The 27,915-nt window shown below is 61.0% G+C and overlaps 4 protein-coding genes across 5 annotated transcripts; 1 reads left to right on the top strand and 3 right to left on the bottom strand.

Annotated features, from left to right (window-relative positions):
- Window positions 1-2,274: 2,274 nt before the first annotated feature.
- On the top strand, window positions 2,275-9,792 carry KMT5C (lysine methyltransferase 5C). Its single transcript, XM_059905728.1, has 9 exons — window positions 2,275-2,350; window positions 4,083-4,217; window positions 4,387-4,552; window positions 4,920-5,029; window positions 5,875-6,038; window positions 6,176-6,195; window positions 7,920-8,056; window positions 8,164-8,324; window positions 8,608-9,792. Exons 2-9 carry the CDS (start codon window positions 4,108-4,110, stop codon window positions 9,105-9,107), a joined length of 1,368 nt encoding a protein of 455 aa, XP_059761711.1. The 5' UTR covers window positions 2,275-2,350; window positions 4,083-4,107; the 3' UTR covers window positions 9,108-9,792.
- Window positions 9,793-14,699: 4,907 nt separating this feature from the next.
- Window positions 14,700-15,996, bottom strand: LOC132354133 (cytochrome c oxidase subunit 6B2). 2 transcript variants are annotated; one of them, XM_059905811.1, is made up of 4 exons: window positions 15,754-15,991; window positions 15,507-15,636; window positions 15,002-15,102; window positions 14,700-14,889 (listed from the first exon to the last, which is right to left on the bottom strand). In XM_059905811.1, exons 2-4 carry the CDS (start codon window positions 15,616-15,618, stop codon window positions 14,839-14,841), a joined length of 264 nt encoding a protein of 87 aa, XP_059761794.1. In that variant the 5' UTR covers window positions 15,619-15,636; window positions 15,754-15,991; the 3' UTR covers window positions 14,700-14,838. The 2 variants fall into 2 exon arrangements, with proteins under 2 accessions (XP_059761794.1, XP_059761793.1); XM_059905810.1 differs by having other exon boundaries at window positions 14,700-15,102; window positions 15,754-15,996.
- A 156-nt stretch (window positions 15,997-16,152) lies between these two features.
- Window positions 16,153-22,408, bottom strand: GARIN5B (golgi associated RAB2 interactor family member 5B). Its single transcript, XM_059905393.1, has 9 exons — window positions 22,259-22,408; window positions 21,921-22,075; window positions 21,586-21,844; window positions 20,876-20,959; window positions 20,686-20,789; window positions 20,539-20,591; window positions 18,379-20,092; window positions 16,325-16,412; window positions 16,153-16,234 (listed from the first exon to the last, which is right to left on the bottom strand). The coding sequence occupies exons 1-8, from the start codon at window positions 22,406-22,408 to the stop codon at window positions 16,385-16,387; spliced, it is 2,547 nt and encodes an 848-aa protein (XP_059761376.1). The 3' UTR covers window positions 16,153-16,234; window positions 16,325-16,384.
- Window positions 22,409-23,912: 1,504 nt separating this feature from the next.
- Window positions 23,913-27,397, bottom strand: IL11 (interleukin 11). Its single transcript, XM_059905802.1, has 5 exons — window positions 27,340-27,397; window positions 25,970-26,142; window positions 25,714-25,800; window positions 25,428-25,589; window positions 23,913-24,445 (listed from the first exon to the last, which is right to left on the bottom strand). Exons 1-5 carry the CDS (start codon window positions 27,344-27,346, stop codon window positions 24,275-24,277), a joined length of 600 nt encoding a protein of 199 aa, XP_059761785.1. The 5' UTR covers window positions 27,347-27,397; the 3' UTR covers window positions 23,913-24,274.
- Window positions 27,398-27,915: the final 518 nt, after the last annotated feature.

Below are 27,915 nucleotides of genomic sequence, written 5' to 3'. Positions count from 1 at the left end.
TAACAGCCCCTCCCTCACAGGACTATTTGCAAAGTGACTGGAGTGTGCTAAGATCTCAGTAACTGTTAGGTACTATTGTTCTTCCGTCTTGCGAATATGCTGTAATCGGTCCAACCAATCTCCTACAGCTGGACATTACAGCTCTTCCTATTTTTCTGCTTTTTCAACAAATGCTGAGACAAACATCTTTAAATATTTTAACACTTGTCCAGTTATTTCTTTGGCATAAAATCCTGGAAGTGGCATTGGCGGGTTAAAATGTTATTTGTATTATGAAATATTTCTGACACGTAGAAAAAGAACAGACAGTGAATACAATGAACTAGGGCTTCCACCTCCGGGCTTAAAAAACAAAAAATTACAAATAACAATGTCCTGAGTAGCTTTCCTGGTTGCATTCCTTCCGCTCTGCCCCCAGGGGTCGCCACTGGGACTCCCCCGCCCCTTATCATGCCCATGCAAGTTTGTGTATAATTTCATGTGTCCACACACGACCCCTGTTTTATGTGTTTTAAAACTGCGTGCATTCGACTATGTAAACTTCTGCAACTAGCAGCATGCTTTAGGGTTGTCCAGGTTGATATACAGAGTGCTGGTTCATCCACTTTCACTGTAGCATGGTGTTCCCCTGTATAAATATGCCATGATCCATTTAAGTCATGCCTCATGTGATGGACATTTAAGCCGCTTCCAGTTTTTCACCCTTACGAACACCATTGTCGCAAGCATTCTTGTGCTTATTTTTTGTTCACATTTTTGAGAGTTTTTCTAGGGTGTACACCCGCTGGTGGAAGGGTTGCACTTTTAAGATTCAGACCTGCTGATAGGACTTTCCCGAAGAGCTGAGTTTTTTTGTTGCTGTTGTTTTTTTAAATTAATTTTTATTGGAGTTTAGTTGATTTACAGTGTTGTTTCAGTTGAGCTGAGCTTTTTATAGGGTCCTCTCTGCTTGCTGGCTCCCCTTCTCCTGGTGAGGCTGCATCTCTTCTCCGGAGCTGTAGCCATCCTTATGGGTGTGGGGGTACCTGGGTTGGGGGTGTCTCCGAGCTGGGGATAGTCCCAGATGGGGAAAGAACAGTAAGAACAGAGGGTGGGGGCCTGGAAGCACGAGTGAAGGACACCTAGGAGGGTGTTAAGGACCCCTCAAAGAGGGACCAGTGTGGTCCTTGTTCTATAGATGTGAGCCTGAGGCCCAGAGAGGGCAAGCCACTTCTCCAAAGTCACAGAGTGACGGATTGCAGAAACCAGCTTCATACATTCATTCCTTCAGCACAAATTAATGAAGCACCTATTCCGTGCCATGCATTGTTCCAAGAGCACAGGATATACAGCCGTCAACAAAACAAAGACCGCCTGCTCCAAGTGTGGGGCTTATTATTCCGGACGTAATTATGATGAATTGCTAATTATGTTTGCCTCTGGGACTGGAGCAGAGGGGTGATCCCAACTGTGGGCGTGGGGGGGTGCCCCATGGGAGCTCCCCATGAGTCAGGGCTTTCTTCAAAGCCCCCACCTATCAATCTCCTTCTTTCTGACCCTTTCACCCACAGAGTGTTACTGTGGGTACTCAAAATTAAACAGGTTATTTAGGGGAAGAGAAGGTGGTCTAGAAGTGAGGAAGAGAGCGAAAAGCCCTTTGTACCGGGCAGGGTTGTCAATAAAGTTTTGTCGCCTTGGCAACCGCTGGCCCAGACGGGCGGGGGGAAGGAGGTGCGCGCGCATTCACCCCCCCCTCCCATCCTCCCTTGCTTTCTCCCTCTGGTGGTCGAAGGTTTCGCCACAGAAAAGGAACAGGGAGGTCGCGACTCGATGGTGACAGGCGGAGACCTTAGCCAATGGAAGCATGAGTCGCTCCAAGGCCAACCAATCACATGAGGGCTCTAGAGCAGGCGGTACCCGCCCTCTTTCCACTTGGACCCAAATAACCCGACCCAAACCCGCGTTTGGCCCGGAGCGACGGCGCTTTCGGCCAATGAGGGCGTCGACTTTGGGCCGTGGGCGGGGATACATCTCCATGGCAGCGCCGGAAGGACAGCGGCGGCAGCCACTGGGTGCAGTTGGCGGCTCTCAACGGCAGCGAGGGCGAGGCGGAGCTTTTTAGGGGTGCTGACCGTGGGGCGGGCGGGGAGGGGCAGAGCGGAGCCCGGCCAATGGGAGCGGCGCAAGCTTCAGAGCGACTGAAGAGTGGCGGCGACGTTGGCCAATGGAAGGCCGTAACGGCCGTTGTGAGGCGGGCCCGGCTGGGCAGACGGGAGGCGCGGCGACCGTGTCTGAGGAGAGCTGGAGAAGGCTGTGGGAGGTGGTGGCAGCCGCAGCGCGGGCGCCTGAGGAGGAGGAGGAGGAGAAGCGGGTGAGGGGCGGCGCGGGGCCCGACTTCTGAGCCCCCTCTCGGCCCCCGCCCCGCGCCGCCTTGGCTCCCGGTCGTCCCCAGCCCCGACTGTCCCCCGCCCCGCCCGGCCCCTCCTCGTGTCCAGGCGCCCACGTCTCCTGGCCCTTCGGCGAGCCTCAGGCTGCTCTCGGCGCCCAGCCCCTTTCCTGTGCTTCCTTACCCAGGCCCCGCTCTCGCGCTCCAGGCTCTTCTCTGGACCCTCAGCTCGCCCTCTGACTCTACACTCCCCTCCCTGGACCTCAGGCCCTTCTCCTGCACTCTCCCTGCCTCCCCAGGCCCCTGTCTGCTTCCCCCAATTTCCCTCTGGACCTCAGGCCTCTCCCCTGGATTCTCACTGCCTACCCAGGTCCTTCCCTGGAGCCCAGGCTCTCTTCTCGCGGCTCTTCTATGCTCCTCCCTGGATCCCTAGGACTTTCCCCTGTCCCTGTTTGCTTCTCCAAGCCCCGTTCTGGAAGCCCTAGGCCCCCCTATACCATCTCAGGACCCTCCCTGGACCTCCAGGTCCTTCTCTACTTTCGTTGGACCCCTGGTCTCCCTGCTAGCTTTCCTGGGGTCCTCCCTGGATCCCCAAGCCTTCCCGCAGCCCTCGGTCTCCCCCGCAGGCACCCCCGCCCCTTCTGCCTGCCCCAGCTCCCTCCCTGTGGTGTCCGTATTACCCACTTGCCCCTCTGCAGCTTCCGTTCTGTCCCAGCGCCTTCCCGCAGCGCCCCCTCTTTATTTATCCCCAGCCTGCGTGCCTTCTCGACCCCCTTTCCCAGCTGCTCTAGCTCCTGATCTCTTTCCAGCTCCCCTTTCCTCGCTGTCCCCCATCTGCTCTCCCTGAAGCACCGCGGTGTCGGTGCCCACCAGGCCCTCTGCAGTCGGGGTTAGGAGGCTTGTTTTGTTTCGTTTTGCTAATCCCCGTCTTTCTCCTCTTTTTTTATGGGCCTCTTCTGCCTCTCCACACCGTTCCTTTCCTCTCCCCGCCTCCCCCCGCTTTGTCCTCTGTGCCCCTCCCTCCCCCGGAATCCTTGGAGAGAGAGCAGGTGCTGGGGGCCTTCCACTGCTCTCCCTCGCCTCACCCGCCCCCGACTCGGGCTGCCTGGGGTTTCACCCAGAGCCTTCTGAGAACTCCCAAGGGCTGCTGGGGATGGGGGTGGAGGCCAAGGCCAGGAGAGAGTGGGGATGGGTGGTGGGGCAGGAAGCCTTGGCTTTTTCCTCGGTGAGGGCCAGAGGTGGAGCTGCTGGGTCCCCCCTGACTTCCACCCCCTGCAGGACTAAGCCCTTAGGGTTATCCCAGACTACCAATTAATCAGCCTTCCGCGGGCCAGTTGGCACGTTTGCGTGTGTGTGTGTGTGTGTGTGTGTGTGTGTGTGTGTGTGGTGTGTATGGGGGTCCTGGGGAATCTGCGTGTGCGCACGGGGTCTGCGAGTGTGTGTGCGCGTGGCGGGGCTGTCATAGGTGGTTGGAGGAGATGCAGCTACTAACGATGGTGGCTGGCATTTCTTTGGGGATCTCCCCATTGTCAGAAGCACTTGTTGCATTTCACCTTCACCGAGAGCCCTGTGAAGTCAGTATTGCTTTTCTCCCTGCTTTATAGATGAGGAGACCGAAGGGCTTGCCCAAGTCTCACACAACCTATAAGTGACCTAGAGCAGGCACACGCCCCGGGCGCCGCCCCTCCCCCTGCCCTGAGCTCTCCACTCTCCGCAGGAGGCAGCATGGTGCCTGGGGCACCATGGGCCCCGACAGAGTGACAGCCAGGGAACTGTGTGAGAATGACGACCTCGCCACCAGCCTCGTCCTGGACCCCTACCTCGGCTTCCGCACCCATAAGATGAACGTCAGGTGAGGCGACCTGGGGGAGGGCGACCGAGGGCTCGGGACCCCTTCCCTTCCACTGCCACCCCTCAGCCCCATCCTCCTCTCAGCTCCGAGTGGGGGTGGGGGTGGGGCCTGGGAAGGCCCAGAGGGAATAGGCCAAGGCCCTGGGACCCAGGCGTGCCCTCTCCCCCAGCCCCGTGCCCCCCCTGCGGCGACAGCACCACCTGCGCTCAGCGCTGGAGGCCTTCCTGAGGCAGCGGGACCTGGAGGCTGCGTACAGGGCCCTGACGCTGGGAGGCTGGATGGCCCACTACTTCCAGAGCCGGGGCCCGCGGCAGGAGGCTGCCCTCAAGACCCACGTGAGGGAGCCCTTCCCTTCCCTCCCCTCGGCCCTCGTGTTCTCCCCGTCTCCTCTGCCTGCCCCGGGTCCCCCGACCTGCCGGGCAGACCCTCAGCGCAGCTCCCCGGGACTCCCTGACGTCCTAGCCATTGGGACCATCTGAGGCAAGGCTCAGAGAATCCTAGGAAAGGAGAGCTGGGGGGCCCTCTGAGATGCAGTCTAACTTCTTCATTCGACAGATGAGGAAACTGAGGCCCCGAGAGGGGAAGTGAGTTCCCTGAGACCACACAGCGAGTCAGTGGCAGAGCAGGGCTAGAACCCAGGAGAGAGGGCCGAGGGCGACCCCACCCCACCTCCTCACCCCACCCACCCCTCACCTCCCCCAGATCTATCGCTACCTCCGAGCCTTCCTGCCTGAAAGCGGCTTCACCATCTTGCCCTGTACCCGTTATTCCATGGAGACAAATGGAGCCAAGATTGTGTCTACCCGCGCTTGGTAAGAGGGCAGAACATGCCTCCCCGGGCCCCAGGCCTGACGGGAGGCATCCCTCCCTGGGGGCTGCTGGGAGAGGAGACCCCCTCCCTTCTGGAGGAGACTGGGCACTCGGCACAGGGCCACGAAGGTGTCTGTGTTGAGAGAAAGGAGGCCAGGTCTGGTCCCCCAAGACCCTCCTGGCCCACCACGGCCCTGCTGGGAGATGAGATCCCCTCGAGACCCAGGCTTTCTGGGGCTGCCAAGAAAGGACTGATCTTGCGCCCAGGACTGTGCTGTCCTTTTTTTCATCCCCACTGGAGCCCCCGCTGCGTAGCAATCGCTGCTGGGTACGGGGCAGGACGGTGAACAGGACCACCCTGCCCACTGCTCACGTTCTAGCGGGAAGGCAGGTGGTAGCCGAGTGAGCGCGCAGGGCTGACCACAGCTGCTCAGTGAGTCCTGAGCCTGCCCGGGGATTTGGAGAGTGTTCCTGCGAGCCAGGCCTAGGCTGAGGCCCGAAGGATGAGCCGAAGGGTCTAGTGAAGAGTGTGGGGGCGCCTGTGGGGACTTCCGGGCGGGACTGGACTGCAGGAGGCCGCGGCAGTGGGCACTGGAGGCTGGAGGAAGCGAGAGCGGGAGAGGCTGCGGGTCAGGCTTTCAGGAGGTGGGGAGTGCCGCGCCTGCCGCGGGTGTAGAGACAATGGCGGGTGCATTTCAGAGAGATTCAGAGAGATTCGGGAGCTGGAACGCCGTGGCTGGTGCGTCCCATCGCTTCTTCCCGCCGGAGGCCTGGGATGAGGGGCCCCTGGCCCCAGCACTGGTGGTCAGGGAGGTGCTCACAGACCCACCACCTGGCTTCTGGGCAGGAAAAAGAATGAGAAGTTGGAGCTGCTGGTGGGCTGCATCGCAGAGCTGCGGGAGGCCGACGAGGGGCTGCTGAGGGCCGGGGAGAACGACTTCAGTATCATGTACTCCACCCGCAAGCGCAGCGCTCAGCTGTGGCTCGGCCCGGCCGCCTTCATCAACCACGGTGGGGGCAGGGAGGGGGCTGGGGGGGCCGGAGGGGGGGCGGGGGGGCGAGGAGCCAGCGGGGGAGGGGTTGTGCCCCGGCTTTCTGGCTCGCTGACCCAGTTCTCTTTTCTCCCCGCAACCCCCAACTGGCTCCAGACTGCAAACCCAACTGCAAGGTGAGACCTGGGGACCCCCCTTCCCAGGACTGGGCACGAGGGAGGGGCTTTCTGGTCGGTGAACAGGCAGAAACTGTCCCGGGTCTCCCCACCTGACAAAGCAGTTTCCCACCCCTGGCTGGGCAGCACTGGCGCTTGTGCCTGCGATTGTCAGGAGGGAGGAAGGGGCTCTGGCTCAAGTCACACTGGAACCCAGGCTGCCACCTGCTGGCCGCCTTCTCCCCTCTGAATCTGGGCTGGGAGCTGGGCCAGTTCGGGGGGAATGTGGTGATGGGGAGACACAAAGTGCCCCGGGCTTCCCCGGGAGACACCCACAGCAGCTGTGGTAGCAGGAGGCTGGGGAGGGCCTCCTGGGGCGGGGTCAGAGCAAGCCCTGCCCTGGAGGACAAGGACTCTTCCTGATAGGAGGTTCTGGGAGGCCACCCCCCACCCTGTGCTGCGTGTGGAGCGCGGAGCACGTGAGAGGGAGGAGTTGCGGGGAGATGGCCCCTGTAAGGCCTTGGGTGCGCACCCTGCCAAGCGTGGGGCTCACCTGGCCGCCCGTGGGGCCCCAGGGGTGTGAGGGGTGGGTTTGAGTCCTGGCTCTGCCGCCCCGGCCCTGGTTTCTCTTCTCGGATGGGAAACGGGGAGAACGTGCCTCCTGGGGCCAGTTGTGAAGGCTGGGTGTGTGTCAGCGTCCTGTGACTCTGCACACCGTTGCGTGGATTTCGGGGCACAGACGCTGGGTAGGATGGAGAGTGAAGCAAAGCTCGGTGAGGCGGGGGTCAGCCACCTCGTGGTGTGGAACCGCAGGCTGCATGGAAGTGACGCCGGAGCCAGGCGTTGAAGGAGGAGTAGGATTTTCCTAGGTGTTGAGGGCAAACGGGGCCACTTTAGGGCATCCCAGAGGGGAGGCGCCACACTGGAGGGCGAGGAGGCACAGTAGCTCCTGCCTCGTGTGTCAGCGCAAGCTGGGTGTGCCCCGTGGAGGCTCCCACGGGGTGAGTGAAGGGGGCTTGGTTCTCAGAGGCCCTGGTGCCGCTGCTCTGGGAGCTTCGGGGGCGGGGCTGGAGGGAGGCAGTGCATGGGCTGAGGCTGGCAGGTAGCCTGGGGCAGAGCTGTGCAGGAGGTGATGAGGGGCAGCTGGGGTCTCAGGGAGGGAGGGAAAGGGGACGCCCAACACTGCCCGCTCGGGAGGTGCTGGCCAGTTGTCCTGTTGGCGGGCGGGCGGGCGGCCAGGGCCACTCCCAGGTGTGTGTCAGGCTAGGATGGACAGATGGGTGGGCGGGCGGATCACGGATGGATGGGAGTGCCGCCTCTCCCACGTGGGGAACTTGGAGTGAGGAGCAGGCAGGCGAGAGGGGTGGCGATCCCAGACTGGGGCTGCGGGTGGACACTGGCCTCGGGAAGGGCAGGCGGCAGAGCCAGGCCAAGGCGCACGTCTCGGCCACTGAGGGGCAGGCTGGCAGGGTGTGTCAGAGGAGCCCAAGAAGGAGTGCTGGAGTTAGTGGTGCTTGTGCGCGCTGCCAGGGCCTGGTTAGGTCATGTCCTGCAGGGAGGGTGGGAGCCAGCACAACGGAGGAGGGTCAGGGAGTGCATGCCGAGGGCAGGCCCTGGGCAGGGCTCTTCCCCGGGCTCTCGGCCGCTGCCCGTCCCCGGGGGGACCCTTGAGGCCAGGGTGCCAGGCCAGGCGGGGTGGAGCCAGGCCACCCCCAGGACAGGGCGCTGAGCCTCCTGGCCCCCAGTTCGTACCTGCAGATGGGAACGCAGCCTGCGTGAAGGTGCTCCGGGACATCGAGCCGGGGGACGAGGTGACCTGCTTCTACGGCGAAGGCTTCTTCGGTGAAAAGAATGAGCACTGTGAATGCTACACCTGCGAGAGGTGGGGATGGCCTGCAGGAAGGGACACAGTCCCCGGGATCCTGGGAACCAGAAGTGCATCCTCAGGGCCCACCCCTCCCTCCCTCCTCATTTCCCTCCCATCCTCAGGAGAGGCGAAGGAGCTTTCCGACTGCAGCCCAAGGATCCCCTGCCGCCCCGGCCCGTGGACAAGTATGAGCTCCGCGAGACGAAGCGGCGGCTGCAGCAAGGCCTGCACGGCACCCGGGCCTGTGCCCACCCACCCCCGCTGCGCCGGGACCCGTTCTGTGGTGAGCGCGGGGCGGGGACCCTGTCCTGTTGGCCTGTCTTCATCAGCTGCTCCCCCATCCCCAGCCCCTTGTCTGCCCTCCTCTCGTCTTGTTCCTCCTGGTACCCCCACTCGGTCCCCCAGACAGGGTCTCACTCCTGAGCATCCCTCTCTTCATCTGTCCCCCTCTGAAGAGCATCGGGGGGCGGCGGCTGGCCTGAGCTGGAGCTGTTCCCCTCTGTAGAGGCCCTGCTCACACAGCTGCCCTTTTTTCTCCCTGCTCCCCCTCCCTTGGGCCTCCACAGCTGCCTGCCAGCCCCTGCGCCCCCCGCCCTGTGGCGCCCGCCCTGATGCCTCGCCCCTCTGGCTCCAGTGGCTGCCTCAGCCCCAGCTCCGGGTGCGTCCCCGGAGGCGCCGACGCCCCCAGCCCCGGCGGGCCCCGGCGCCCCCCGTTCTCCGTGCTGCCCGCGTCTCCCTGCACCGATGGGGAGGCTGCAGCTCCCACTGCTGCCTGCGGGCGGAGGCCCTGGTGGCCCTGGGGCCGGCTACCCGTGCCCGCTGGGCCCCCCAGCAGGACTGGCATTGGGCCCGGCGCTACGGGCTGCCTTACGTGGTACGTGTGGACCTGAGCCGTGTGGCCCCGGCCCCGCCTGCCACTGCCACCCCCGCCCCTGCCGGGACCCCAGGCCCCATCCCCATCCCCAAGCAGGCCCTTGCCTTTGCCCCCTTCTCCCCACCCAAGCGCCTGCGGCTGGTGGTCAGCCATGGCTCCATTGACCTGGATGTCAACGGTGATGGGCCGTGACGGGCTGGACAGGGAGGCCCAGGCTGGGAGAGGAGGGCGTCCCTCCTGGTCCCCTCCGCCCTGAGTCCTCAGTAACCGACCTCCAGAAGGAGCTCTTGGACCTCTGGGAGGGCGTTGACTTTCAACCCCAGCACAGCTCTGACCCCGGGGGCGGGTTGGTTTGGACACCCCCGGGGATCTGACCCCTGACCCTTCGTGACTGCTGACCCCTGAGCCACCCCCATCCTAGCAGGGAGCCCTGGCCATTGCCGCCCTCCCACCCTAGCCCCGGCCTCAGGGCTGAAGGAGCTGTTCCCTCCCCACCCGCCTTCTCCTGCCCAGGGAGCAAAGCCATAAGGGGTGGGGGCCGCCCCGTGGCTTCTCCAAAGAAGCCCAGGCCTCGGGAGGAGGTGGAACTGACATGGGCTGGCGCTCCCTAGACACTGCCCTACAGAGGGGAGTCAGTGTGCTCTCGGCTCTGTGTCTGAGGTGGGGGGCGACGAGGGGGTGGCCAGGGGCACGTCCCCACCCCCCCCCGTGGGTCTCAGGGAGGCCGGTGCGACCTCATCTTTCTCATGGTGCTATCCCTGGTGCTACTGGGCTGTGGGGGCTCCCTCCCCTCCCCCACACCAGAATGGGGTATGTTGGGGGATTGGAAGCACTTGAACTTTCTATTTTATTTTATTAAAACCTTGTCATAAGCAGTGCCCTGGGAAGCATTTCATCTTGATTTACATTTTGAAGTGATGTCCGTTGGGAGGGTGAGGCCCTCCGCCTTGCTGGGGAGACCAGACCGGGAGGAAGCAGCCCAGACTTTGGGCCCTGAAAGCTTTGGAAGGGTGGAAGGGCAGTGGGCTCTGAGGATGGCAGAGTACAGAGGCGCAAACTATGCTCATAAAGAACGCTTTCAGTCCCATCTTCTCACCCAGGTGGGGAGTCTCCCCATTTTTCAGATGAGATTAGTGAGGTCCAGCAACTAGAGTGACTTGTCTCGGGTCACCTGGGGCCAGGTCACCCTTATGTGAAGTCAGAGCCCCTCCCAGACCTCACGTGTGTCATCTCGGTTGGCCTGGCTCTGTGAGGCCAGGACAGTGAATCTTCTTGTTTCTTCAGATCCAGTTCAGTTCTCATTCCCCAACCAGGGATTCAACCCGGGCCACAGCAGTGAAAGCCCAGAATCCTAACTACTAGGCCACCAGGGAACTCCCCCCATCGTCTCTGAATTCTCACCTCAACCCCCATTCTACAGAAGGAAATACTAACAGCTTACAATTAGTGAGTGCTTCCTGGTACCAGGCACTGCCTGCAAAGTGTCTTGTGGATATGTTTTTCTTGTTCATTGAGGCCTCACAGCCAGTTCATGAGGACAAGCCAGGAACGTCTGAGGGTTGTGTGTGGGCTGCAGGCCCCAGTTTATCTCCTCTATGTCGGCCGGCCTTGGAAAAGTTTACCCTGGAGGCTGACGAGGCCAGGCCATATGCATGAGGGACATGGGGGTGCTGAGAAGAGAGGGTGAACACGCATGGAGAGGCTGCAGGAGGACTTGGGTGGGCCGAGGAGATGGCCCAGGAAGGGGCACTTCCACAGTGGACCTGGGGATGGGGATGGGGACAGTTCAAAGCAGGTAACTTTTTTTTTTTTTACTTTAAAATTCATATTATTTATGTATAGCCTGCTTCATCCCTTTCAGAATGAGAAAATGTGTCTTTCTTCCATGCAAATCCTACTGAACCCTCTTAGTTTTCTCCCTCAGGTTAAAAATGAGGGAGAGGGCCTCCCAGTCAGCAAGTGGCAACGAAGAGAATGAAGAGAGATGGTTGACACAGTCGCTAAAGAACTTGTCCCTCTAGACAAGCAGAAATTCATGGCTTCTAGACAAGTATGACAGCAGAGTAAGGAGTCTTAGCCTGGATGGACATTGGAGGTTCCGAGAACCTCCTGGAATCCTATTTCAAATGCAGTAACTGCATATTCACAGGCGTGTTCATGGCGCAGAGGGTTTAGAGCCTTCATCCAACTCTCAAAAGTGTCTGGAACCCAAAACACGAAGATTAGAAACCGGTGATCGGAGTCTCTCACCCTCAACACTGCTGCCGTCTTGAGCTGCTAATCCTGTGTCACAGGACGAGGAGTGGCCTCTCAGGCCTCTACCCACGAGTTGCCAGTAGCATTCCCTTAGTGGTGACAGAAATATCTGTGATCATTGCCAAACGTACCCCTAGGGGTCAAAGCCAGCCCCCAGTGGGAACCACTGGGCTAGAGTGACAGGATGACGGGGAAGGAAGACCTCCAGGACAATACAGCTGACACTGACCGCAAGTCCTGCGCATCCTGGCATCAACCTTCACAGCAGCGCTCCCAAGATCACCCCCCTGCCTTTGCAGGCAGTCGGGAGGGCAGGCGCGTCTGCCTGAGGCCACACAGCTGGTACGTGGACAGAGCCCGCCTTGCTGCCAGGTTTCTGCCTCAACCACCAGGTAGATGGAGCCCCAACCACGATAGGGAAGCGAGAGGAGTGCGTGTTGGGTCCAGTGAGCTGGCGGGTCCTGGGATGTTCGGGTGGAGCTGGGGCTTGGGAAGCCCAGGGGGAGAGTCGAAGGGTCAAGGCTCAAGCTGAGAACCCCGTCATACACGTGGGGGCCAGAGCAAGGAAATGGGGAACCTGGCTGGGGCAGGAGGAGGAGGGAGTTGAAAGAAACAGGAAATAATTACAGGCCAGGGTCTCAGGAAGCCCCGCACTCTGCGGTGCCTTCCCCAAAGCTTTCTAAGTTCCCCTCCTTGGGTTACTGGGCCAGGCAGGACATCCCAATCCTGGATCCCATTTCTCCCCTTGGGGGAGCTCTCTGGTGCTTTTACCCTGTGCACGGGGCTGACCAGATGCCTGCAGGAGCTCCAGGGCCCTGTTGATGGTGTTGGTCATCCTGGGGGTGCTGATCCAGGAGGGCAGCTGACGATCAGTCACCCCCGCCTCCAACATGATATTGGGCACCAGTATCGGGCCGACATGAGGACTCTAAGTGCCTCGAGTTATTTATGTAGACAGAGAACCCGCACAGCCCGAGGACAGCTGCACTGGACACTGTTCCGGCTGGGGACGCAGCGTCACCCTCTCCACGGCCCTGTGAAGTCTAGGTGTTGTTATCACTGTATTTTAGGTGAGAAGGCCATAGAGCAGAGGGCTTAGGAAGTTTGTCTGGGGCCACAAGGCTGGCACGCTTCAGGGCCAGGACTTGAACCCATTCTCAGAGCTCAAGCAGGCTCTGAGATCCTTGGGATGGGAAAGAGGCAGACACCAGAGGGGAAGCTGGGGCCGTGCTCACTGGAGACTCAGGGCTTGTTTCAGCAGTGGCTTCAATGGGATGGGGGTGGGGGGTGGAGACGAGGGCCAGAGCAGTGCCTGGAGGGTTCATGGAGCAAAGGGTGAAGGGCACCGAGTGGTTTTGTGATTTTGACCGGGAAGCACCTGACCCTTTCAGTAGACTGGGAGGAAGGAGCTGCAGAGGGAGGGGAAGAGGGTAAGTGCGGTTGATGGGCTGAGGCTGGGAGAGGGGTAGGAGGGAGAGGAGGAGAGCAGGGATGCAGGTTGTGAGGAGGGATGGGGAAGTCAGTTTCCTTTGTCCTGGGAGGCTGTTGCGGGGCAGTGAGCTTGACGTTGGGGGTTTCAGGTTGTGGGCGGGAGAAGATGACCCAGGAGCCTAGGAAGAGGTGTTCAGAGCCAGAGTTTGGGGCCTGGGAGTGTTGGCCCAGCCAGCTGGAGGTGAAGTGGGTCTGGCCCTGACCTGGGTTCAGGCATCCATAGGGCAGTGGTGGCCAGAAGGGAAGCCAGCAGTGTAAGAATGTCCCAGGAGCGGTCATGGGATGGTGGCAGGGATCCTGGCCCCAGAGGGAAAGAAGGGGGGACTGGGAGGGGCTGCTGGCCCACAGGGCGAGAACGCGCTGCCAGCTCTGGCGCTCTGGTGAGGTCAGGAGGCCGGCTGTGGCTGCACAGGTGTCAGGCCCTGTGCTTGGGTGCTACCTGGATGACCTCACCCAGTGCTCAGACAGCCGCCAGCCCCACTCACTCGGTGACTCAGCGCTGCCTGGCCGGCGTGGCATCACGGCTTTCCTTCTTTCCTGCAGCAGCGCCACCTCTGTGCGGGCCAGAGGTCTGCAGGTCGGGGGAGGTCACATGGACGACTCACCCCCTCCTGTAGCTTCCAGCCTGTCTGTCTGAGTCCACACCCCATGCCCTCATTTGCCCCTCTGCCTCTCAGGTTGTGGTCTGAGAGAGGGGGCCCGGGGCCAGGGTTTCGGGTGGAGCCATCCTGGGAGATGGCACATCTGGGGTGCGCCCTGGGTAGGGGGATGAGGGCAGCATAGAGGGCGTGAGGGGAGGAGACGGAGCCAGTTCTCCCCTGAGCTCACCCAGCCCCTCCCATCATTCCACCCTCCTGATAACGGGATTTTGCACCATCTCTGTTGACAGCTGGGGAAACTGAGGTGACGACACAGGTCAGGAGGCTTGTCCAGGGCCACCCAGTAATTGTCGTATGATTAGTAATAGCCACTTTTGAACCCTGGGGTTGAATGGGGACCTCATGAGATCACTTCAGGCAGAGTCTGGGGGTCCAGGCTGCCCCAGGAGGCTGACAGCTTCAGGCAGAAAGTCAAATCCACCGCCACCCCCATGCCCAGGACTCATGCCCATGTAGGGCAGGCTAGAAGCCCCAGGCTCCGAGCTCTGTCAAGGGTCACTCCTCCGCCTGGCTTGGGGAGGGGGGGGGAGGTGACATTTTGAGGGGCATCTGGAATCAGGATGAATCTCAGCATTGTGGTCCCTGAGCTTGGCTGAGGGCAGGCCCAGAGCCCGAGTGGGGCGGGAGTGAAGAATAATTTATCCTGGAGCTCTGAGCGTCCTGGAGGAGCTCGCAGTCAGGAACGGGCTGGCAGGAGAGACTGAAGTGATGTGTGTTTGATCAGAGGAGAAGGCTGCTCCTGGCTGTGGACAGGGTGCTCCAAAGACCTGGGGGACCCGTGCAGAGCACCCTGTTGGGAGGGGCTCATGTGATGGGCTTGGGGGTGTACTGGGAGGGATGTGGAGTCAAAGGGGACAGGGGAGTGAGGGAGTGGCGGCGAGCCGGGAAGGGTCGGGAGCAGGGGAGGGAGTGATGGGGTCCGCGCTGGGTGGTATATAAAAGACTCCTTGGAACCTGAGATGGGATGGAAGGGGTGGGGCAGGAAGTCCAGGAGCCAGCTGGGGAGGTGGTCCAGGAGGGGAAGAGGATCCTGAAGGAGGAGGTGGAGGGAGGACTTGGGTGACAGGTAGGTGTGGGGACTGAGAGGCAGGAGGACCCTGGAACCATCCTGGTGGGCAAGTGTTGGGACTCAAAGAGCCAAGGGGGACCCTGCTGAGAAGAGACTGCTGCCTGCCGGAGGGGGGAAGGTGGGAAGGGGGCGGGAGCGGGGGGCTCAGCTCGCTCCTTCCCTGACTGTCCTCCCTCCATACCAGCCCTGATGGGGCCCAGTCCTCCCTCACCCCTCCCACGATTAGAACCAGTAGTGCGGGCTGCAGGGCACAGACAGGGAGGACCTCCCGACGCCCCCGCACCTCACTGACCAGACATTAAGAAGAAATATCAGCAATAACATAGCTTTATTTGCGGCTTAAAGATGGGGCGGGGCTTGAGGTGGTGGGGCCCATTCTCCGGAAGACGAGAGAATCGGGGGTGATGACGCTGATTACTGATCCCTCGGAGAAGCCGCCCTCAGGCCGTTAGATTTTGCCAGCGAAAGTCCCGTCCTTGATCTCGGTCCAGCGCTGCACCTGGGGTGGGGGGAGTAGGAGCGAGGAAGGTGCGGAGCGGGCGCTTACTCAACTCAGCCGGCCCGTCCACCCTCGCCCGGCCCGTCTGTGCGCTGCCCCTCTGTCCGCTCACCCAGCTCATGGGGCACAGCGCGTGGAACACGCGGAAGTAATACTCGCAGGGCTGTGTGCTTTTCCCGCGGCGGTTCATCCTCTTGACGCAGGGATGGTAGTCTGCCGAGTGGGGCGGGGCGGAGCGGGCAGGTGGGCGGGGTCGCAAGCACACCCCGCCCCCTCCACGCCAAGGCCGCGCCCCCCAGAAAGGCCCAGCCGCAGACCCGCCTCCTCCCCGCAAGGCCTCGCCTGTCCTCTCACCCCACCCTTCCATGACTTGATCACACGCCTCCAGAATAGGCCCCGACCTTCCACTGATCGGTCCCGCCCCTTTCATACAAGGCCCCTCCCCTCCCAGGTGGGCCCCGCCCCTTCCGACCGTGGTCCGCTCCACCTCCCACCCCAACGGTCTCCGCCCCCGCGGCGAGTCCGGGACCCTCTCCTCGTCCTCAGGTGGGGCACGCCCCTTCCTGCCTCCCACCTTCTCTCACCCGCTCCCCCTAACTTGGCCCGCGAGGTTTTACCCAGGAAGTTCTGGTAGCAGTTACGGGTCTGGTTCTGCTTGGGGAAGCGCGGGTCGAAGGGTGGCGTTGGCCATCTCCCCTTGCAGGGCTTTGGGCAATCAATACCCAACATCCACGAAGGCGGCGGCTCCTGCGGGGAGGGATGGGGTTCCGTGGGGCCTAGGGGGCGCCCCTCGCTCCGACCCGCACCCAGCTCCTGAGCCCCACCACGAAACCCAGACCCCGTTCCCACCCGTCCTGCCCTCACCAGGCTGTTGTCAGCGGGTCACTGGATCAGTTGTGCTTGTGGCTGCGTCCGGGGAACCCCTCGCTTCTGAGTCTCGAGGGTCCCAGCCCAGGAAAAACACGACCCTCCCGGGCGGATTGGCTGGGACCCCCGGAGCCCCAGCCAGTGGACGCCGTTGCGCCGTTGCGTTGGGTCGCGGGGCGGGGTCGGTGTGGACCCGCCTCCCCCGCCGTGACTCCCACCTCCGGCCCGACACCCCCTTTTGGGTCCGGCGCGCACACACACAGGCACCCGGGCGCTGCTCTTGCCGAGTCTCAGGCTCCGGCTTTTAATCTCTGCGAAGCTGGGCCACCACGCGGGCTCTCCCTCGACCCGTCCCCCGCCCCCCCCCCCCCCATTTAAAGATATAGATAGCTCTGGTCTCTACCGGAGAAGGAGCATCCCCGCCCGGCCTTTTCAGCACCCTGATTCTTAACAGTAGAGGTGCACAACACCTAGGGGCCTGTGAGGAAGAGGAAAGAGACAGGGTGGGGTCCGGGCTCCTGGACGCCAGCTCCAGGTATAAGGCTGATCTGCAGGGTTCAGGGGCTACCTGGCCTCGCTGGGCTCCTCTGGACACTTCGGCGACTGAGGTTGAGTTCCCCGCATCCCGCTATTGAGGCCGCTGGGAACGGTGCATGCTGCAGAGAGAGAGAGAGAGAGAAAGCCGGAGAGGGCTTTGGGGGTTCGGCAGGGAGAGAGTAGTGCACTAATATCTCTTTACTCTTAAGAAGCCCTCTTTTGTCCCACATCCTATACCAGCTTCCTCTTCAGGTCCCTCCTCCCCTTCCAGCAGATCACTTGGAAAGAGCTGGTCTACTCCTCCTCTCCGATTCCCCTCTTTACATACATATGTATGTATACAAGTAGTAGGAAAATACACATCCCATGAAATTTACGATTGTAACAATTTTAAAGTGTACAATTCAGTGGCATGAATTACATAATGTTGTGCAACCACCACCACTACCTAGCTCCCAGGACATACTCATCACCCCAAAAGGAAACCCCAAATCCATTAAGCAGTCACTTCCCGTTCCTCCCATCCCTTGCAGCTCCTGGCAGCCACCAATCTGCTTCCTGTCTCTTCGGATTTGCCTCTTCTGGACATTTCTTGCAAACGAAAATCGTACACTATGTGGCCTTTTGTGTCTGGCTCCTCTCGCTCAGCCACATGCTTTCAAGAGTTGCCTCACGGTGATCCACTTCCTGTGCTCCCTTAAGCCTGCCCCATTCAGGTCTTCGTCTCCACCAGGTCACCTCCTTGCTGTTACCTCCAGAGGTCCTCTCTCATCCTGTCTTCCTTCACCTGCTCGCAGCATTTGACACAGCTTCTCTCACGATGTTCCTCGTCATTTTCTTCACTTGGTGTTCAGGATGCTGTTCCGTGTTCACTCTTTCTGACTATGGTTCCCCTTTCCCTAAACACTTTGGCCTCTGTCTCCACCTGCAGTCACTCGCTGGTGACCTCCAGTCTCATAGCTTGCAGCAACCATCCATTTGCTGATGATTCCCCAAATCATTCCAGACTCATGTGTCCAGCTACATACCCCGCATCCTCACCTGACATCTCAGAATCAAGATGTCCAAACTGGAATTCCTGATCTTCTCCCTGACATCTACTCCACTCACAGCCTCCTTGACTGCTGCATCTTCCCAGTGGCTCAGATCCCAAACCTTGAAGTCACCCTCAATGCCATGTCAACATGCCCAATCCATGAGCTGATCCGTTGGCTCAACCATCAATACCTCCATCCCTTCCCCTCTTGTCCAAGCCACCATCATCTTGTGCCTGGGTCATTGCAACTGCCTCCCTACTCTTCTCCCAGCGTCCACCCTTCCTCCTCTACCTTCTCCACACTTCAGCCAGAGAGAGTCCTTTCTAACATACAGCAATTCCAGCCATTCTGCTCAAAACCCTCCAGTTTGCTCAGCGTCAAACCCAAAGTACTTAAGATGGCCCCACATGATGGTGCCACCCTCGTGACTCCTGTGACCACAATTCCTACTCTGGGCTGTCCTGGAGCTCCCTCTTGGTCCAGCACATCGTGCACATTCCTGCCTCAGGGACTTTGCAGTGGCTGTTCCTTCTGAAGGGAACGAATTTCCCCAGATGTCCACATGGCTTCCTCACTCCCCTCCTTCAGATCTTTACACAAATGACATTAGCTCACTGAGGCCCTCCTGGACCACCCAATCCAATACTGGAAGCTGCCTACCCCCACTCCTAATCCTCCCTACCCTGCTGTTTGCCCGGAGCCCTATCAGCTAATAATGTACAATATAATTACTGTGGATTTTATTGTCAGAGTTCCCAGCTTCAGCACTACTGATATTTTGTGGAGGATCATACTTTGCTGTGGGGCACCATCACGTACATTATGGGATGTTGAGCAGCATCCCTGGACGCTACCCAAAAGATGCCAGGAGCACCCCCCTCCCCAAATTGCTCAATGCCATGTCCATAGCGCATAGAGTGATGCTTGGCACATAGTCGACACTCACTATACACTGAGAGCACAAAGGAAAGTGAAAAGAGAAGGAATGATCCTCTCTACCTCGTGGATAACAGAGTTGACAATACACGTTAGCTGTCACCCCAAATACCTGGGCGAAGTAGCAAAGACGCCCACTTCCTCCTTTATCTTCTCCACCTTGGAGGCCGTGTCCTTCATACTCTCAATTTCCAAGAGAGTGGGCAAGAGAATCTCCAAGGACGACCCCACTGTGGCCATGGGGCACTGGTCCGGCACCCTCTTGGGCTCTTGAGATACTCTCCTGGGCTGTTGGGAGACCCTGGCCTCCATCTTTGAGACAGGGGTCAGCGAGGCAGGCGACTCGGTTACATCTTCCCACCTCGTTGAGGGCAGAGGGATGGGAGTCAGGGAGGCAACATTCATCTTGGGGCTGCTGGTGGCACGCTTGGGGCAGGGGGACGCTTTGGAAGGCCCCTTTGGGTCCCGGGGCACCTCCTCCACCTCCGCCCATGGATGCGTGTTCCCCTTCGCCCAGGCCCCCAACCGTGGCTGCTCCCTGACCACCACCGGTGTCTCCTCCAGCAAGGACACCTTGGTGGTGCGGAGGGGTACCGTGTCCATAGTTGGCATGGCAGACCCCTGCTGGGTTGAGAGCCAGGAGGGCAGATTGACCAGAGCTGATCTCAAGGAGGGATCCTTGGAACTGGCAATGATCATCAGCTTGTCAAGGGTGAGCCCTTCCACTGAGAAGGGCCTGGTCTGCCCCTGCGAGGCTTCCTCGATGGCCAGCTCCTGGGTCTTGACCCACTTCTTCTGCTGCCCCACCTCCTTGGATTTGAAGCCTGGCATGTCCAGAGAGATCTCCTCCTTCATCCTGCGGACTTTGTCCTCCAACTTGCCCTTGCCCTTCAAGCCATCCACGGTGATATCCTGGGCTCTGCTGACCAGGACTTCCTCCGACTCCTTCTCAGTGGTGGTGAAAGGCAGCTCCAAGGGTGTTTTCTGAGTCCTCATCTCTACTGTGTTTGTCTCCTGGGTGCCCATCAACACCACGGGCTCTGGCTTCCCTTCAGGCTTGCTTTGCTCAAGCACATCTCCTCCGTGACTTCCCGCAGGCAACACGCCAGTGGTAGCAGGGTCCAATGTCATTTGGTACTGGGTAGGTAAGGTCAGAGCCTTCTGGGACAGGGTAGGTAGGAACACAGATTTCCTGTTTGGAGCAGAGGGGGACACAGCCTTTGGGGGAACAGCAAGTGCATGTGGGGCCTTCTGAGATGGGGCAGGCACAGCTGGGGCCTTGTGGGGAGTAGCCAATACATGTGTGGCCTTCTGAGATGGGGCAGGCATGGCTGGGACCTTGTGGGGAACAGCCGGTACATGTGGGACCTTCCGAGATTTGGCAGGCACGGCTGGGGTCTTGTGGGGAATAGCCAGTACATGTGGGATCTTCCGAGATGGGCCAGGTGTGGCTGGGGCCTCCTGGGGACCAGCAGGAAAAGCTGGCGCTTTCCGGGATGGAGCAGGTACAGCCAAGAACTTCTGGGGCTGGTCAAGGATGAATGGAGCCTTACAAGAGGCAGCAGGGATGGCTGGGGGCTTCTGGGAGGGCGGCGGCCACAGTCTCTGCACGGAGTCCAGAGGCCTGGCCTGTTCGTTGCACCTGCGGAAGTCAGGAGGGTAGGCGGCTGGGCAGAGGGAGGACGTGGACAAGGTGCTGGCCTCCGGGTCCATCAGGTCGTCCATGTCCTGTTGCCACGGGTACATATCCAAGTGATCACAGGAGCCCAGCAAGGGCATTTCAGGGCTGTCCTCCGAGATACAGAGTGAAGGGGTCTCAAGTAAACCTGCCAGGCATGTGGCCCCCTCAGAATCAGAGCAACCCTGTAGGTAGATGGAGGGGAGGGGAAGGATGGTCAGGGCCAGTGGAGATGCCCAGACCCAGGTCCCCAGCCCCCTCCTCCCTCAGACCCAGGACTCCAGGGCCCCAGCCCCTCCTCCCTCAGACCCAGGGGTCCAGGCCCCCAGCCCCCTCCTCCCTCAGACCCCGGGGTCCAGACCCCCAGCCCCTCCTCCCTCCGATTCTAGAGTCGGCCCCGGCCCTCAGTATATAGCTGCCTTGGAAGAGGATGCCATGTGGTCAGGTGTATTGGAAATGATGCTGAAGATGGTCCAAATGGTGATGCTGGGCTTCTCTGGTGGGGTGGGGCGGGAGAAAGCAGTCTGAGCTCTCAGCACAAGGGTCAGAATTTCGGGGTCCATTCATGGAGGCAGAGGGAGGGGGTGTGCTCACCGGAAACTTGGATTTCGGCTTGAGGTCTCTCAGGGGAGAGGTCCGGTTGGGACCTGTAAGGGCAATTTGGTGTGACTTTGGCGGCTTCAGCACTAGGATCCCCACCCTTCCCCCCTGCCCTGCACGGCAGCAAGGCCCCAAGGCTACTTCTTTTCTGTAGATTTCTTTCTCGTGTCAGCTTGCTCCTGCTGCGACCAGACGAGAGGCACGGAGTCACCCATGGCCTGAGACTTGAATTTGCTCTTGAGGGTCTGGCAGCGGGAGGAGGGAGGGAGGGCAGTGAGGAGGTGCAGCCCCGTCAGTCCCTTCCCCGCCAGGCCCACCGGGGCCCGCTCACCTTGGCCTTCCTCTGTCTCTGAGTCGTCAGAATCTCGTAAGGAAAGGTGGGCTCGACAATCATGACTGGAAAGACAGGGGGACACTTCAGGTCAAGGACCCCGATGGGGATGACACGGTGCGGGGGGGAGGCCCAGAGGGGACTCCTGGGGGGCTCGGCCAGGGGAGAGAGGGGGAGGATGCTGAGGCTCCGTCCGCGCCTGGTGGAGCAGAAGCTGAGACTCGGGGAGGGGCCTGATGGACACCCAAGCAGCTCACCTGAACGTCTGTGGTGGGATGGGTCCTGTGGACAGGAAGAGGGGCAGTGACGAAGGGTGAGGTCTTCCTGGTTTCCACAGCTCCGTTACCTACCCAGCCCAGGACTCCAGGGCCCCAGCCCCTGCCCCCTCAGACCTAGGGGTCCGGGCCCCCAGGCTCTCCTCCCTCAGACCCAGGGGTCCCAGCCCCCAGCCCCTCCTCCCCTCAGACCCAGGGGTCCAGGGCCCCAGCCCCTCCCCCCTCAGACCCAGGACTCCGGGCTATCCCGGAATATCCAGCCCCTGGTCCCTCCTCCCTCAGACTCTGGAGTGCAGGCCTCCTCCTCCTTCAGAGCCAGGGGTCTTGGCCCCCAGCTCCATTCCTGGGGCTCCTGTACTTCTGGCTTTTGGTCTTGGCGCCGTCTCGAATCTAGAATCATAGCTGCCCCCAGGGGTCTGTGGGGTCAGGGCCCACCTGGAGGCGCCAGGTGGAGGCAGGAGGTGCCACGTGACCCAGGTCCATGGGGGGCGTGTGTAGGGTCCTGGGAGCCCGGGAGGTGGCGGGCTGCTGGAGCAGGTTGATGAGGCGGATCCAGCGGTCAAACAGGAAGCTGACCTCACTGTCAGGGGCGTCCAGCTCCAGGTAATAGTAGCGGCCTGTGACCAGACGCAGCTTCAGGCGCCAGGCAGACAGGTCGTGGACGTAGAGGTGGGCCAGGTCCAGCGGGATCATCCTAGCAGAGGCAGGAGATGGAAGCGGTAGAGCAGGAGATGGGGGCGAGGTGGCAGGGGTTGGGGGGATGGAGGCACCTGGTGAGGACGAGGCTGGAGCACTCCCTGCCCTCGGGGGGCTGGGCCATCAGCAGGATGTCTGGCAACACCAGGCTTGGCAGGGAGGCGGCCACGCCCATGGTCACTCGGTTGGTTCTGTGGTGCACGTACACTGGGGCCCCTCGATTGGTCACCTGGGGGTCCAGGGAGAGGGGCTGGGACCACTCCTTTCTCTTATGCTCCGCTGGCACCTCCACACAGACTCCCCCCCCAGCCCCCCAGCCGCCTTGTGCCCTCCTGGGCCCAAATCCCCCAACCCAGGGGGTCTCCCTTCCCTCCTGCCCCTCTCTGCCCCCAGGGCACAGGGAGCCGGGGACCTGGACAAAGTTACTCTCGAACATGGGCAGCGGGCGGAGGGGCAAGTACTCGCCCTTCTGGAGGGTCTTCTGCAGCTCCCCCAGGGTGGGGACCCACTTCAGGGGTCCCTGGAGTGGCTCCAAACGCCTGATGTTCCAGAGCCGGTTCATGATGGCTGCAGAAAGTGTCGGTCACCCGGGGCACGGAGGCAGGGTGCCAGCACCCCAGCCCACCGGCCCCAGCCCCTCGGGCTTCAGCGGTTCCAGAGGGTGGAGCTTCCCCAGGGCTTGGACATGGCCCTGCAGGGGTGCTCAGCCCTGGCCTGGGGGAGGAGCCGTCGGTGGAGGAGCTTTGTGACCTCATCGGACACAGTTGCAGCTCTTCCTGGGAAGTCTCCAGGGGCCTTCAGCTCCCTTCCCCTCCAGGAACCTGTCCTGGAGTCTTGAGGGCTGGGGTGGGTGAATCAGAAGCCTCTGCTCCAGACCCAAACTAGGGACAACCCGGGGCCCTGGGAGGGTCCGTCTGGGATGTTGTAAGTGAATAATTAAACAAAAGGGTTTCTGACTCTTGGGAGGCCTGAATTACAGTCCCAACTTGCCACTGACCCATCTCTAGACCCCGGGTAAGGTCTATACCCCCAGAAGCCTCAGTTTCCCTGTATCTAACTCGTTTGTGTCCGTGGCAACGGTTGCTGTACATTGGTTATAAAGAAAGGGACATGAGGTTTGGAATAAGCCAGACCTTTGGCAAAATCATATTCTGCCTCTCCCTAGCTGTGTGGCCTTGAACGACAGGCATCCCCGAGGAGCCTCAGCTTCCCTCATCTGTAAAATTGGTGGGTATTGGAGGATGCACGGGATCCTGTAAGTAAAACCCCACACTTAAGGCATGGCGCAGAGCAGGCGCATAGTAAATGGTCATTCCTGTCCCCTTCTGAGGGCTTTTGGGGTGGGGGGGTGCTGATATTCTGTCATTCTAAATATAGTGGTTATTATTTTTTTTATGTGTCATGCATAATACATGGTCATTGTAAAAATTCTGGAAAATACAGAGAAGCACAAATAACGAAAGTCACCCACAATCCCACCCCCACCTTCTACCCTGAGGTGGCCATAGTCAACACTTTGGTGTATTTCCTTCTAGGATTTTTAAATAATCCATGGATTATATGTATCTATACAAAATGGGGATCACACAGTGGTTTGTAGCCTTGTGGCCTGCTTCTTCTATGCCTAAAGCAGGCTCTGTAGCACCCCTCTTCATGGCTGGTATATTCCATCACATGGATGCACTGTCATTTATATAACCATCCCCTACTGTTGGACATCAGGGTTGTCTCCAATTTGCAGTTGTAAATACTGCCATAATGAACAACCTTGAGCCTGCAGCCTTGTCCTGTACTAGTACTGTTGGTCACAGGGTAACCTTCTGGAACTACCCATTAAATATTTATTTATTGACTGTGAGTCTAAGAACTCACAGTCTCTGGGGGACTGATGGTTCCCCCTCTACTTCCCTGTCCACGCAGGGCCCCCCCGGGACCCCAGCACTCAGCCCCTGGCCCCCAGAGAAATCACCTCTAAGTGGATGTGTTTGACAAATTTAATTCCCTCTTCTCTATCTCACAAAGGTTCTCACATTTTTGTATAAAAACCCAAGCCTCCTTTCCCCCTCCCTCCCCACCCCAACACAGAAAGTAATTGTTTAATAAATAATATATGCTCCTGCCCAAGCACAGAGGGGTGGGGGTCAGGGAGACACCGTGGCCAGACTTCTTAGAGATCCAAGAATCCGGGACCCCGGTTCCCTCCTCCTCAGGGACCCCCGAGTCCACCTGCCTCCCACCCACCCCCTTAAATAAATAAGTATAAATAAGGCACAGATGCCCCCCTGCCCAGGTCTCCTGGAGGGATGGTCTCTAACTAGAGGGAGACAATGGTGAGGGCGGAGTCCTCTGGCTACCACGCCCCCAGTCCCGAAATAAATAAATAAATAAGGTCTGGCTTTGAAGGGCGCTGGTGGCTCTAGGTGGAGGGTCACAGCCGAGTCTTCAGCAGCAGCAAGCCCCGCACAGCCCAGTCGAGCGTCAGGTGCAGCCCCCCAAGGATGGCATGGGCCGCCCGGACGCCTCCCCAGGGTGAGGCCGGGGGAGGCAGGGGGGGTGCCGGTGGGTCTGGGGGCGCCTGGGGCAGGGCCAGGCGGGACATCTGTCAGGAGAGGACAGAGGGTTAACATCAGGCCAGGGGTGCAGTTAGGGTCCGGGGAAGCGGGTATTTGGAGCCTGTACTGAATCAGGGTTGGGGAGGTCCAGCTTGCATATTTCCACTGTGTCTCTGGCCTGTGAGGTGGGGTGTCTGGGTTGGGAATTCTTCAAGACGTTGGGTTCAGAAAATTGAGGCTGGGGCCAAAAGGTGGGGGTCTTAAGGCTGGGATTCTAGGGCCAGGTTCAGAGGGCTGGGGGTGAGGTCTGTAGCATCAGGGCCAGGATCCTGGGGCCGAGGTCTTAGATGTGGGGTCTCATTGTAGGATCAAGCTCAGGGACTCATGTGTGAGAGCTGGGGTCTCAAGTCTGGGGTTTCAGAGCTGAGAGTTGGAATTTGAGTTACAGGGTCTTTGGGGTCAGGTCCAGGAACCGGGGTCTGAAGTCTTACAATCTCAGGGTCTTGAGTCTGGGGTTTTGAAAGTCAGGGTCTTGGGGTCTTAAGGGCTCACAACCTAGATCTGAGCTCTTGGGGACCCAGGGCTCAGGGTCTGGGGTCTTCTAGTTTGAGATCTCAGGGTCCAAGTCCTTGAGATCTGAGGTTTGCAGAACCAGGGTCTGCAGGCTGGCTTTGAGTCACGGTGCATCATCTGAGGGTCTGGGGTCTTGATGTGTCAGGATCTCAGGGCCAGGATAGGGGTCTCAGGGTTTGGAGGTTCAGAGTTTCCTGGGCTTGGGGTCTGGATTCCTCCTGGTCCCCCTGGGACCGGGGTCTCCAGGTCTTGGGGTGAGGGTTTGGATTCTCAAATCTTAGGGCTTCAGGATGGGAGTCTTGGAGTAACAAGACCATGGGGTTTCCGAGTCTCAGGGTGAGAGTTTAGAGTTTCCAGGCAGGATTTTGGAGTCTGGGGCCTCAGGGACACAGGGTGAGGGTCTCGGAGTAGGCCTGGGGTCTGGGGTCCTGGGGTCTCAGAGCCAGGTGATCGTACCAGGAGCTGCAGCCGGCGCAGCAGCCGGTCCAACCGGGCCTGCAGGGCGCCCAGATCGGGCTCCAGGGTCCGCAGGGAAGGGCCTCCTGCCCGGCGCAGCCACTGCACATGCCTCAGGTAGGAGAACAGGTCTGCCCGCAGCCGTGTCAGCACTCCCGGTAGCTGGGGGACGGGCGGGGTGGGGGGTGGCGTCAAGGAGCACCTGGCACCTGCCCACTCCAGCCCCTAACCCCCTGCACCCCCTTCACTGCCCAGCTCCCACCTTTGACCCATCCCCTGCCCTTACCTGCAGGGCTCCCAGCGCCCCCGCACTCATGGCCAAGGTGGGGAGGGAATCCAGGTTGTGGTCTCCGTCAGCTGGGAATTTGTCTCTCTTGGGGGGAAAGAAACCGTGAGAGGGACCCTGCCCAGCTCCGGGGGTCCCTTCATCCCCCACCACGAGCCCCGGACTCCTTTCTCCCCCATCTCTGCCACCGTGGTAGCCCAGACGCCCTCCCCGCTCTCGGTCTTGGCCCCAGCCCATCCCCTCCAGGCTCTCCTACCAGCTGTGCGGCCAGCTGCCGAGTGTCCGCCAGGAGAGAGCGGGTCAGGAGGACGGCGCTGTCCAGCTCAGCCCGAGGGTCTGGGGAGGCCCGTGGGGGGCCAGGAGGTGGCCCCGGGGCAGCAGCTCTACCTGGCCACAGGCTCAGCGCGACCAGGACCAGGCAGCAAACACCTGAGGGAGGGAGAGGACAGAAAGGAGGCTCAGGCCCGACTGGGGGATCTGAGGGAGGAGGGGCTGGGGTGGGGGTTCTGAGTCCCAGGGCGGAGCGCCCAGGGCACGTCGCAGGGCCTGGGCTGGTTTCCTTCGCCCTCTCTGGCTCTGGGCGCCCCGCCCGTCGGAGCAGACGCGCCCCGGGGCGGGTAGACGGGCCGGGCGTCTCCCGTCCGCCCCCGGACGCCGGAATCTGGGCCCCGGGGCGGGGCAGGAGGGGGGAGACACAGGCCAGAACCTGCCCCCTCCCGGGGCTCAGGAGCCCGAGCCGGACTGAGAGCAGGGGAAGGAGACCTGGACAGAGGTCCGGGGGCCGTGACCCCTCCCCGGGAGACCCCCGCGTAGGCCCCACCAGAGTGGACCGCGGAAGGCCGGGCCGCAGCGCCGGGGATACCCCACAGCACACCTGGGCGGAGAGAGGCAGAGGCGCGGGCGCGCCGGGCTCGCGGCGGGGAGAGAGGGACCCGGCGGTGCTCAGCGCGGGGGCTCCGGCCCGCTCCCTCCGCGGCCGCCCATCCCCCAGCGGCCACGCCCACCCCTCCCGCCAGCCAATCAGCGACCCCCGGGCCGCCCCGCTCCCGCAGCACACCCCCAGCCCGCCCCCTGGGCCCTCCCAGGCCGCGGTCTGTCCGCCCGTCCGTCCGCATCTGTCTGGCTCTCCTGTTTCTGTCTGCACCCCTGTGTCTCCCTCTGTCTTTCCTCCCCGTAGCTGGGGTCGGTGTTCTGGGCTTGCTCTCACCTCCTTGGCCTCTCTGCCTCAGTTTCCCTCCCGGAGCCTCTCTGTTGAGGTCCCTGGGAGTCTGCGTCTCTCGGTCCCCGCTGACTCCCTGGGGGGTCCCTGGCCCTTTGGGATCACCCCCTGGCATTCGTCTGTCTCTGTCTGCGAGTCTCCATTTCTCTCTGCCTCGCGCTGCCCTGTCGGTGTCTCCGCGTCTCTGATCCGTCCTTTCATCTCTCGCTCTGCCCGTCCCTTCTCTAGGCCTCCTGCTTTCTCTGAATCTCCTTCCCGCTCGCTCCGTCTCCGCCTCCCCATCGCTCCCTCGCTCTCCTCCGTCTCTCGGTCCGATTCCGCTGTGTCTGTCTGCTCCCCACCCTTCCCGCCGACGGTCCCTCCCTCCTCCCTCCCTGTCCCCCCTCCGGGAGCTTGAACCAACTTACTGTTCATGTCCCCACAGGGCAGGGGTTCCCCAGGGCAGGGGGCAGGGGGCTGGGGGCCTTTAACCCTTCCCTGTCCGCTGCCGTGGGAGCCCTGGGGGTCAGCTGGGCCTCGGCCTGGGGAGGGGAGGCATGTGCGTGTGAGCAGAGAGGGCCGCGGCAGTGAGGGAGTGTGTGCGCCTGGGGGGTTATATAGGGGGCCGGGGCGGGCGGGCGGGGGGCAGGCGGCAGGGGAGGGCGGCCTGACACATCCTGACTCACCCTCCCTGCCTGCCTTTTCCATTCCGACGGAGCCGGCTGCCTCGCAGGGCTCACGCCGCCGCGCTCGGAGGAGGGCACGGAAGGAAAAGTTGGAAAAGTTGAAAAGGGAAAGGGGGGGTGGTCGGAGAGGGGCTGGTGAGGTCATTGGCGTCCCCTCCCTCCACCTCCTCGGCCGGCCGCCGCCGCCGCCGCCGCCGCCGGGGTGGACACGCGCAGCTCAAGAGCTGGGGCCTGGCTGCGGGGCGGGGGTCCGGCTGGACCAGGACAGGCAGAGAGATGGGGTGGCAGGGGGTGATGGGGACGGGGTAGAGGTGGCAA

Source organism: Balaenoptera ricei, chromosome 19 (genome assembly GCF_028023285.1).
Source record: "Balaenoptera ricei isolate mBalRic1 chromosome 19, mBalRic1.hap2, whole genome shotgun sequence".
Lineage (NCBI taxonomy): Eukaryota > Metazoa > Chordata > Mammalia > Artiodactyla > Balaenopteridae > Balaenoptera > Balaenoptera ricei.
Note: the sequence above shows the minus strand (reverse complement) of the source record. Positions and strands in the feature narration are given on the sequence as shown.

What these genes read in the sequence shown, in the direction of transcription:
- GARIN5B (XM_059905393.1), bottom strand. Translation starts at nt 22,408, where the DNA reads ATGAACCGGCTCTGGAACATCAGGCGTTTGGAGCCACTCCAGGGACCC. An exon ending in AAGAAATCTACAGAAAAGAA is followed by an intron (nt 20,592 to 20,685) that starts GTAGCCTTGGGG and finishes TTGCCCTTACAG; the next exon opens with GTCCCAACCGGACCTCTCCC. An exon ending in GTCTTTGCTACTTCGCCCAG is followed by an intron (nt 16,413 to 18,378) that starts GTATTTGGGGTG and finishes CTCTCTCTGCAG; the next exon opens with CATGCACCGTTCCCAGCGGC.
- KMT5C (XM_059905728.1), top strand. Translation starts at nt 4,108, where the DNA reads ATGGGCCCCGACAGAGTGACAGCCAGGGAACTGTGTGAGAATGACGAC. An exon ending in ACCCATAAGATGAACGTCAG is followed by an intron (nt 4,218 to 4,386) that starts GTGAGGCGACCT and finishes CCTCTCCCCCAG; the next exon opens with CCCCGTGCCCCCCCTGCGGC. An exon ending in GGCCGCCTTCATCAACCACG is followed by an intron (nt 6,039 to 6,175) that starts GTGGGGGCAGGG and finishes AACTGGCTCCAG; the next exon opens with ACTGCAAACCCAACTGCAAG.
- LOC132354133 (XM_059905810.1), bottom strand. Translation starts at nt 15,618, where the DNA reads ATGTTGGGTATTGATTGCCCAAAGCCCTGCAAGGGGAGATGGCCAACG. An exon ending in CTGCTACCAGAACTTCCTGG is followed by an intron (nt 15,103 to 15,506) that starts GTAAAACCTCGC and finishes CCCACTCGGCAG; the next exon opens with ACTACCATCCCTGCGTCAAG.
- IL11 (XM_059905802.1), bottom strand. An exon ending in GGGCGCTGGGAGCCCTGCAG is followed by an intron (nt 25,590 to 25,713) that starts GTAAGGGCAGGG and finishes CCCGTCCCCCAG; the next exon opens with CTACCGGGAGTGCTGACACG. An exon ending in TGCGCCGGCTGCAGCTCCTG is followed by an intron (nt 24,446 to 25,427) that starts GTACGATCACCT and finishes CTCTCCTGACAG; the next exon opens with ATGTCCCGCCTGGCCCTGCC.